This window comes from Anser brachyrhynchus (assembly GCF_964034855.1).
Source record: "Anser brachyrhynchus genome assembly, chromosome: Z".
Lineage (NCBI taxonomy): Eukaryota > Metazoa > Chordata > Aves > Anseriformes > Anatidae > Anser > Anser brachyrhynchus.
Window position 1 is genome coordinate 47,965,983 of NC_137697.1, and position 10,284 is coordinate 47,976,266.

A 10,284-nucleotide genomic window follows, 5' to 3' on the forward strand; every position below is an offset into this window, starting at 1 on the left:
TAACTGCAACTGCAAAATTAGATTGTTTGTCTGCTTTTCAACAAGCAAAAGTTTTCGAGATTGTTTTGCAACTATTTGTTAAAATGAATACAAAGGGAAAACACTTTCGAAGGCATGTTTTATATTGTCTAGTTGGGTATATATTGGATGTGTTACCATGTTTTGTGCTACACAATAAGACCAGATTTAAATCTTTGACATACGTCCTGTAAAAACAGCATGTGATCATTGTGTTCTGGAGACTGCTCAGAACTCTTATGTCGACCACTTAATCATGTGAATTAAAGCCTCAGTTCTCAAGGTAGAAACGCCTGACTGGTGCAAGTGCCAGCCCTATATAGAAATGAAGCATGAAGGGAGTGTGACCATAAAAAGTCTCAAGGCTGAAGTAGGACCTTAAATGCATAGATTGCCTCAGTTATCACAGCTTGGGACACTCTTCTTTAAGCCCAAAGGAAAACTGGTCTAACACAGCGTGATCTCAGGACTTGCAGCGTCCTTGCTGGGAGGAGGTGCACTAGCATGTGCAGGACAAAATCCTTGCAGTGTCCCTCCTGCTGTTGCACAGTCATAGCCTTTCTGCCAGCACCAAAGGACCTTCTGAGGACAAAACAACAGCCCTTTTCATTCGTAAACAGCCTTTTCTTCTCTCTTGTTAGTAGAAATCTGTGCAGAATGGGAAGTATGACTTGGGACATATACACACGCTTACGACCAGGAATAATAGCCTGGCTCTTATCAGCCAGCTGAAACAGCAGACAGAAGTGCGTCTGCCTCTAGACATATCCTAGATATCATATATGGAATTCAGTGGAATGAGAGAAGTGTGGCTTGGAGCAGAATGCACTCATTGCTACCTACCCCACCTTACCTAGCCTTTAATGATCCCTGCAGTGAATGGAGAGGAATGAATCCGAGCTAGTTAGCTAGCTTTGGTCTGTTTATTAACTCATCAGATCAGATGTTGAGGGCCTGCATGTGGTCCTGATGGGAATGTGTTCTTCCAGTTCTTCCAAGGACAAGGCAGGTTCTTGGGGCACATGTAACTCTGTGGTGTGTTCTTCTAGAATCACCACTATCCTTCTGCATCTGTGGAGGCACAATCTTGCGTGACAGAGGAGGGATTTCACTGCCTAACTTATGGACTGACTATACCTAGCACAGTGAGGATGTGCTTGGTCCTGCATCTGGATCAGGCTTACTATAACTCCCATCTGCCTTGGCCAAACAGCTGCTATAACTGCAGACAATTAAAATCCCACTTCCCTAGGACTGGTAGTATTGGTCTGAATGTCTTGGCCAAAGGTCAGGCACCAGGGGCTGGTGTTGTCTAATTAGCTGTGATACAAGTCCTAAGTTCACAGAACTCCACCCCAATACTTCCTCACGGGAGAGGTGGACAAGTGGTGAACATTCAATCGATTCACCAACCTTGCACTTAGTCCAGCACAAAAGGCTAATACTCTTTCGACACTTGATAGTCTCAATCTGTGTGGTTTTCCTTTTGCATTGTGTGCTGCTCCTCTGCTTCTGTCCTTAGCTTTATGTGGTAGTTCAACATCTTGCTTCCCTTCAAGGTAGCTATTCTATACCAGAAGAGTGAGCAACACCTCTATCCCATAGTTTCTCTGCTAGCTGAGAGGCTTAGGAGCCCTGCCTGGAAAAAGCAAGCTTGAGAGACCTCCCAGCAACCTGAGGATAATGTATCTGGCCCTGGAGAAGTCTTTAGTTAGTGTTTTATATCCTCCTTCCAGCAGATACAGTGGATAGTCATTAGTTGCTGTAGATAAGATATTGCATGTTGCAGAAGCTGTTCAATGGTGTGGTGCTCTGAAGCTCTTCACTGAATATAAACCTTGTACCACATACCTTATGAAGGCCTCAAGAGCTGAGGCTGCCCAGCTTTGTATTCCCTGTGTCCTTGTGTTGCTGCCAAGCTGCAGGGTTCGGCATGGTGTTAGGTGTGTTCTGGTCTGGCAGTTTTATTCATAGGAAATACTCAGAGTAAATTTGATTGTACTACGAGTTGTGGAAACTCAAAAATGCTGACTCAGGTTATCCTTTTTCCACAAGGAGCTCTCTAGATGTTATTCTTTTGGTTCCCTCTATCTATTAAATTCTTAGCCACAAAACCTGCCAGTTTTTTATTTCAGTTCTACAGCTCTCAGATACTGGAGACTGGATTAGGAAGGCAGTGGGGAGTAAAATACAGTTTATGCCATTAGAAACACAAGTAGCTGCTCATTTAAAGCGATGGCCCAGTGTTGCTGAAAGGAACATTTTGTTATACTGCATTCTAGAGTCAGGGTCTAATTAGAAGTGCTCTTAGGGTATTCAGATGTACCATAAAAAACCCTAAGACATTACCAGGCAGCAAGGATCACTTGTCAGTCTCACTTCAGAGGTGATGATCAAGAGGATTTCTTCAGAATCTGGACAGAAATGTTGTTGGAAGAGGTATGGTGTATGTGAAGTCCCTCACCTGGGACCTCCACCTAGGTACCCTGTGCCCATGGGCCACAAGCCCACTTCAGCTCAGCTAAGCCCAGGCCCAGGCCCCTTGGGAGCCTCGTTGCCGGTAGCTCTGCCCCTAACCATCCTCCAGTCCTGCTTCTGGCTGGAGCCACATCACAGGCATTCCTTGGCACTGCCCCAAGCCCTACCCTGAGCCTCAATGCCCTCATGCACTGGGTGGGCTGCTGAGGTGAACCCCATAGCTGCTGTGTTGCTGTGTGCATGGTGCAGGGCAGGGACACTGCCTGGGCTGCACTGGGGCCACCGTTGGCTTCTGGCTCTCCTTCCAGAGAGGCAGCCCCACTCCTCCTGCTCCCCAGCAGCATGCAACAGAAAGCAGTTACACAGACAGGTTTTTAAAAAACATTTATTGACAAATGCCACTTGAAAATTCAGACACCAATACTGTATTGCACAGAGTTTACGAAATCCCCAATATTTTCATGTGTTTTTTGGAAAAACACACTAGAATTTATTTAATTAGCTGAGTGGCAACTTCAAGACCAAAGGGTCTGGTTTCTGTGCTTAAGGATAGAATCAGAAGAGTGCTTTTAGCAGGCCCCTGCAAAGAAAGAAAAAGAAACTTCAGTCCATGTAAGTAAATTTGCAAAGTGTTGTAAAGTCCTTTTTGTCTCAGGTGAAACTAGCTACCACATTGCTCGGGTACTGCTGATTCATAGTAAAGGTTAGGATAAATTGTGTTATTCTGTGCCTGTCATCCCATCTTTTGCCAGTCCCAGATGGCCATGATTTTTTGGCCTGGCTTGGGCTTACCCAGGCAAGGCCTTGTGTGTGCAAATGGTGTGGGTGCTAAGCTGCCAACGAGAAGAGACATTCCCGCCTCCAGCATAGCCCTGGAAATTTATCTGCTCACATCAGGAACAGCAGACGAGCTAGATGAGCTTCCACAACTCCAGAAAAAAAGTGTCCTCAAAATAGGCTCTAGGCATGCTTTGTTTGCATGCATGTGGAGCAAGTGCTGACTTCCACCACCTGCAGACACAGCCAGAACGGCTGCTCACAGCCCCTAATCTCTGCTATTCCGACAGCCCAGGACACAAATTGTGGTGGAGCTAAGGAGAGCAAAGGTGCTCCTTCCTGCAGACAGCTTTCCCTCCTTTTTCTGGTGGACAGTGCACACACCTGAAGTAAGATGCTGTTATTTGGGTGGCCAAGCCAAACATGTCCAAGTCCAGAAACACCAGGCTGTTGCACCCCAACCTATCTATCTGCTAGTGAAACAAAGAGCTGATCTTCCTTTGGTAGTGTGCCAGCATCAGCACACAGGATTCCTACGGGGGGGGAAACTTAAGGCTGCAGAACAGGCTCTCTCCCTGCTATAGGCTTGGCTTTTAAAGCTATTTTCTTAATAGATACAGATATAAGGTTGCCAAACGAATATAACTTGTCTTGCTACGGTTCTGCTGCATTTACAGCAAATGCAGTCACCTCCCCTACAAGCTGCCCATGCAGCCATTTCAGCGAGTGTGCGGAGCAGCTCGAAGTACCTGACTGAAGCACAGGCTGGAACTGGCCAGACATGCAGATTTCCTCCTGCTTCTGGCGCACAATGCGCTGGATGGCGGGGGGCAGGCCACGGGGGTTGCGAGAGAAGATCAGGGAGTAGCCATCGTCACAGGAGCCGTCCTCCTTTAGGCTGCGGCAGGCATAGGTGATGGCATAGTTGTCGTAGTCGGTGTCAATCACCCAGTAGTTGTCCCCTGAAACACCAGAGCACATGTGTATCACCGTGGACAAAACAGACCAAAGGTGGCGTGGGCCATCCAGCAGAGAGAGGCCCCACTTTGGCACAGGGCAGGGGCAGCCTCCCCAAGCATCTAGAGCCACCCCCCGCCTCCAGCAGATCCCCGCATGGTGTGTCCCGCGTCCTTGTGGTTCCCCACCTTGCTTTGTTTGTTTTCACCCTTGGTTAATAGTGTTAGCACGACTAGGACTTCTCAGGTTTTCAGTGACAAAAATCTCTTATGTTTCTTGCCTGGGTGCACTCTGACCTCAACTGTTTTTTCCTGCTCATGTGCTGAAAACGCACAGATCCAGGCAGCAGTTAGCTACAGGCTAGCCCAGGGAGGAGGCAGAAGGAGTTCACTCACCACCGCTGGACAGGTAGCTTGCCAGGCCCTGGTATGTCATGTACATTTTTGCTGGAGTGGTTGGGTCCGGCACGGTGTACTGAGCGGCCATGTCAGCACAGATCACCCAGAACCTGCAAGGAGATTGGGGGGACTGAAGACAAAACTCACCAGCGGGGTGCACCCCACTGGGGACTGGGCAAGTACCAGGCCAGGCTCAGCGCAACAGCCTAGGGCATGTTGTTAATGCAAAGTCATTGTTTGTCATGAAGTACAGCGTTTTTGATCCCCATCAGTGCCAGTGCCTTGCTCCCACCTCCCCTGCCCTCTGCAGTGCCACCGTGATGTGTCTGGGGCCAGACTCTGACCCTCCTGCAGCCCAGCAGGCTTCCGACCACCCGTTTGTGCACAAGCAGACAGCCACCGAGCAGGATGATGGATGTTTTTTGACTCCCTGCTGGCAGCAGCTTGCAGAGTGAGCTGATCTGCTTTGGGGCTCCTTTGGGAACCTGGTGGAGGCTCTCTCCTTACCCAATCCTCCTTCTATCAGCACAGGGGTGCCTGTTACATACACAGAAACAAGTGCAGCCTCTCTGCTGTCCAAACCAGTCAAAAGCCTTCACACAGGCTATGAGGACCCTGTACCTTCCTGAAGAGCTGGTCTTCTTTATTTCCTCTAATGAATCTTTGCACTTGCTTGCTTGGAATATCACCCGTGCATGGTATGGCAAGTGTTACCTGGGTTTGTGAAACAATGGGAGGATCTTCATTTGCTTTCTAACAAGGGATGTGCTTCCTTTTCGCCCTGCCTTTAAAATAAATATCTGGCAGCCTTGAGATCCCACCTGGTCCCTGAAGAGTCCTTTCAGGAATCTTCCCACCCAAATATCAAATAGATATTTCCCTGCCTCAAATATCCTGGAGTGCTGTGCTCATAAAATAAAACTAAGGTTTGCAGCCACATACTCTCCCATATTATACATGCAGTTAGGCAGTTTTTGGTAGTTAATGCAGAACAGAAGTAGTGATAGCCTGTTGGAGACTCCAGATTGTCTTTTCCATACCCAGAAAGCTATTTAATCCCTTTGCATGCTGTAATCCCTTATAGAAACTATGACTGACAAGCAAAACTCTTAAGCTTCCTTCCATCTGTCTGTTCAGGAATTGCAGAGGTATCCAAGAGTTAACTGAGTGTTTTCCTCAGAAGTCCATCCAAAACTGTGTTGAAAACTCTGCAAGAGCTATGCTCGCTCATGCTCATTTCCATCCCCTGAACCTCTCTGTGAAATCAAAGCTGTGGTGCACTTATCTACCTGCAGTATTTGCTAACTCTTCTTTCAGACGCAATTTACTTACCTAACTACTCCATATTCAAGATTTAACTTTATAATTGAACTGGCAGTTATGCAGTAGTTTTGTGATGGACCCAGACCACAACCAGGGTGAGAACCAGCCCAGACTCAAAAGTGTAACCTCAAAAGTACAGACTTGACTGAGCTTTCCTTTTTGACAAAGATAACCTGGTCATGTTGTGCACTTATCCCCACCTCTCGTACCTCATGACAGCTGCTAGGGCTGAAAGTCAAGAAAGCTCACCCAAAAAGCTTCACTCGGCCCTTGGAAGATGCTGTCATTGTGCCATCTTCCTCAACGGTGTATTCAGCAGAGATGTTGTCCTGAAGGAAAAGGCCTTCTGGATCCTTCTTGGCCAGGGCATACCATTTCCCTGCATACTAAAGTGGAAGGTTATTACTACCTGGATTAACCACCATAGCAAGATTAGAGGGAAAAAAAAAAAAAAAAGCATTTCTGTAAACACTGTGCCCTTCTAACTACCCATTGCCTGGCCTATGGAGAAAGTCTGAGTTTGGGTAGGTATGTCCCACACAGGTCCTGCTATGTGGTGTGGTAAACCCTTGCCTCTGTGCCCCAAGGAATGGATCTAGCAGCTCTGCATTTCAATATCCACTTGTTCTATCACTTGAGACAAGCCTGTCACAGCAACCCAACTCTGAAAGCTTCTCCCACCCTGAAACACCTGCCGTGAATCAGGCCAGTTCTCTGTTCCCATTCAAACCCTGGCTTTTCTATGGAAGATGCCAACGATGACACCAAAATGCAGCCACAGAGGCATTAGCATCCTGCCTGAGCCACTTTGGTGGCTGCCAGGGGCCAAAGTTGATCTCTGACAGCTCAAACGGTCTACCCAGTGAAGCAGAAAATGTTATGTGCACTATGAAGAGGAAAAGATGTGCTGGGGAGACCAGCAGCTGGGAGGGAATGAAGTGAGATTAAGAAGAAAATTCCCAGGGAAAAAAAAAAATGGTTCCCTAAAAATGTAAAAGCAATATCTAGTAAAATGAAAAGAATATATAAATAGGTTAGTGACAGGCATGAGCTAATATCATCAGTATTCTACTAATATTATCAGTAGAAATTCTGGGGAAAGCAGAAATTAACTGTGTTAAGTTTGACTGTCCAGTAAAGGTACCGAAATCTGTTTGGCAAGTTACATGCTGAGGTCTGAAACAGCATGCGTAATTCCTAAATACAAGGCCCTCAGAAGAACTTAATTTTTAAAAAACCCTCTCCAGATGTGCTTGTTTCCAGCAACACCAATTTTATGCAGAGCAAAGGCTGCAGCTGGAAGTGTTGCTGGTAGGGGTCCAGCAACACGGGCACTGGCACAGCTGTCTGGTCCTGTCCTGCACCAGGTTAGCCCATACTTCCTCCTCGGAGACAGGCAAATTAAGTGCTGTGTTTAAAACAAAAGTCCTGTGCACAGGATATCCATCCAGCCAAATTTTCAGCTTGCTGCGACTCCCAGGGATGGCCTGCAGTGGACGCAAGTCCCCCAGGGTACCCGTTTGGGCTTTGCCTCTGATAGGGATCTAAACTGTTTCATCTCTGTGACTGCTCAAAACCAAGATCTCTACTGAATTTCAGCTAGCAGAAGATTATGTCTAATCGTGTGACAACCCTGACCTGTGAGGGCAGTTTTACCACAGTGCTCAGGAGGTAAAGTAGTAGCAAGATGAGCAAACTGTAGAAGCAACGTTTGAGACACAGCATGCGAAAAGTTAACTTGGTGAGGAACCCCTTTAGATAAACATAACCCATGACTTGGAAAACCAGTTCATATAGTGAAGTTTCTTTACATATAGTCTATCTACCAGATGAAGTAACCATAATTACCCTTTTTGGATCAAAATTGTCCTTCACAGAGAAAGACTCCACTGCGCAGGTCTGAGCTAGGCTATATTCGATAGTGGAGAGGATCGATGCCAGGAAAACATACTGTGCGTATTTCATTCTGCAAGACAAAAGCAAACATGCAGAGCTTTATTTCATGCAGTAAATGTGGATAGTTAACGCTGTACCTACAGATACATTCTCCTCATTATAAAACTGGTTTTGTTCCACACTGAATAGAGTACTACCTTTTGCCCTGAGAATCTTAGTCATTGTGGAGCCTGACTCCAGACAAATCTGAGCTTTGGTGGCAATTACTTTGCAAGAAAATTTTGCTTGACGGTAGTAGCACAGCAGATTATGACATTTTTACATTATAAATCAAGCCAGACACTGGGTAAGGTTGTTAAGAATTGAAAGAAATTTGAAATTTGTTGATTTTTTACATTGACAACAATGATAATGTTTTGATGTGTTCTGGCATAGCATAGCATAGCATAGGTTGGAAGGATGCTATTTCATAGTGAGTGCCCACGTCACTGAGAAACTAGCAAAGCTGTGTTGTTTATGATCAGCTCTTGTCACTACATCAGGCTTCTCCTAGCAAAATACATCTTAGTGTTATTTACCCTTACACTATTTTCCCTACAAACATAACAAATAATACTCAGTTTCTGGAGGCTTGATCTGCCATTGCAGCGCAGCCACCAGATGGCCATGGTTGTATTCACATCCCAGGGTATTCCATTTTCATCCATACCCCAGCATATTTTTTTCCCAGCGTTTGGGAAGAAAGAGCATACACACTCTTGCAGAGTACTTGACCCTGAATACCTGTTCTGATGCAAAAATAAAACACAGTTACCTGAATCTTGCGTTCAACATCCAAGCTGAACTACCAACTCAGGAATTCCAAACACCCAAGCAGCTACCCTGTTCCCAGCTGCTGCTACATGAACTACACTTTCCTACTGCAAGAGATGCTAATCTGGCCCACTTCTGCTGAAGAGAGACGTACCTGTCGGGTAGAGGTGCTGGAGATCCCCGAGACTACTCTGCACCAGTCTTTGGGCTGCAGTCAGCAGGAGAGTTTTGTGTCAATTGCCCTCCAGCTGCCTTTAAATAATTAATCTGCAAAGTCACTAATTGGTTATTTTTGCTCGTGTGCCTGAATAAAACGCTTAATCTGGATAATCCATTATGTAAAAACCAACTGTAATCCTCACACTGGTGGGTCTGACTGCTATACTAATACAAACACAGCTTTTACATAATGGAAAAAGCTGCCCAGAAAGCTAATAACTTTGCTGATGTGATTGTACCACACCTTTGTCTCATTGAAGTCTTTCTGCTTCTTACACGTGTTGGGAGAATAAGCACAGAGCACTAATCGGAAACTCATGGACCATACATGCCCATCTGCATAGGCATGTGTTCATTTTTAACCGCTTCCATGGGACAGATAGATCATTATCACTTCCAATATCTGCATCATCAAACGAAGATGATCCCTGCTAGACAGATATTATGCATTATCTGCTGAAAACAGACAAAAACAAACAAACAAACAAAAACACAAGAAGTCCAAAAATAAAGACTTTTGCCTTCATATTCATATCAAAATCTTGGAATGCCCAGTACATCTATACAGTGAAACATCTTTATACACATTCTTCCCAACTTGCCAACATTTCCAGTTACATAAATGACATAACTGTTACAGCCCTCTCCTTCCCATGATGCTCTTCCTGGGTGCTTTCCATGGGAGTGCAATAAGGAACAAAAGGAAAAATAAAATAAAAGAAAGAAAGAATGCAGAAATGGCTAGGCTAGGAAAAAAAAAAGTATTAGTAAACACTGCCTGCCATTCTTTCAATTTCCCAAACTCATCAAAACATTTCCCCAACTGCACAGGCTCTCCACGTGCTCTTCCAACCCAGGAACACCTGGATGGAGATTGAAGACTTCAGACACTCACTCAGGAGTTGCCATCACTGGTGGCTACTTCTCCCACTGGGCTGATGGGTGCCACGAAGCCTTGGACATCCTCACTAGGGGTGACTGTAGTTGCTATGGACTAAGCCCTGGGAGTTCTGAATCTCTTGGTACTGTTCAGCAGTCTGGACACTGATAGTAAGGGTAAAGCTTTCTGGGTGTGTTGGTCTTGTTGCAGAGATTGCTTGCAGTTGCTTGCCCAGAACCCTTTGGCTGGTGTGTACTAGCAAAGACAGTGCCAGCTTGCTGCCAAGGGAAACTTTGTTTTGGCCTTTGTGCAGCTTCCACTTACATGTTAGATGGAGACGATACTTTGCATCTGCAGTCTGGTGGAATGACTGAGTGTGCCTTGTTTTTCCAAGTGAGCAGAATGAAATTGTCTTTCAGTGTCTGCTTTGCAAGCAGACCCTTCACAAGCCCGTCCTACATAGAAAAGCAGAAGCTTGCTTTTTGTTTTTGTTAAAAACAAAAGACTGGATTAAACAAAAATTGG

General features: G+C 45.7%; 1 protein-coding gene across 1 annotated transcript; it reads right to left on the reverse strand.

Annotated features, from left to right (window-relative positions):
- Positions 1 to 294: 294 nt before the first annotated feature.
- LOC308186182 (purpurin) lies at positions 295 to 9,711 on the reverse strand. Its single transcript, XM_080575211.1, has 6 exons — positions 8,815 to 9,711; positions 7,800 to 7,917; positions 6,201 to 6,337; positions 4,626 to 4,738; positions 4,023 to 4,235; positions 295 to 3,076 (listed from the first exon to the last, which is right to left on the reverse strand). The coding sequence occupies exons 2-6, from the start codon at positions 7,914 to 7,916 to the stop codon at positions 3,066 to 3,068; spliced, it is 591 nt and encodes a 196-aa protein (XP_080431337.1). The 5' UTR covers position 7,917; positions 8,815 to 9,711; the 3' UTR covers positions 295 to 3,065.
- Positions 9,712 to 10,284: the final 573 nt, after the last annotated feature.

Bases quoted from the DNA above. Each gene is read 5' to 3' on its own strand.
- LOC308186182 (XM_080575211.1), bottom strand. From the start codon at position 7,916: ATGAAATACGCACAGTATGTTTTCCTGGCATCGATCCTCTCCACTATC. The intron at 6,338-7,799 runs GTAATTATGGTT...CTTCCACTTTAG, and splicing joins ACAATTTTGATCCAAAAAGG to TATGCAGGGAAATGGTATGC. The intron at 4,236-4,625 runs GTGAGTGAACTC...CTGGTGTTTCAG, and splicing joins AAGCTACCTGTCCAGCGGTG to GGGACAACTACTGGGTGATT.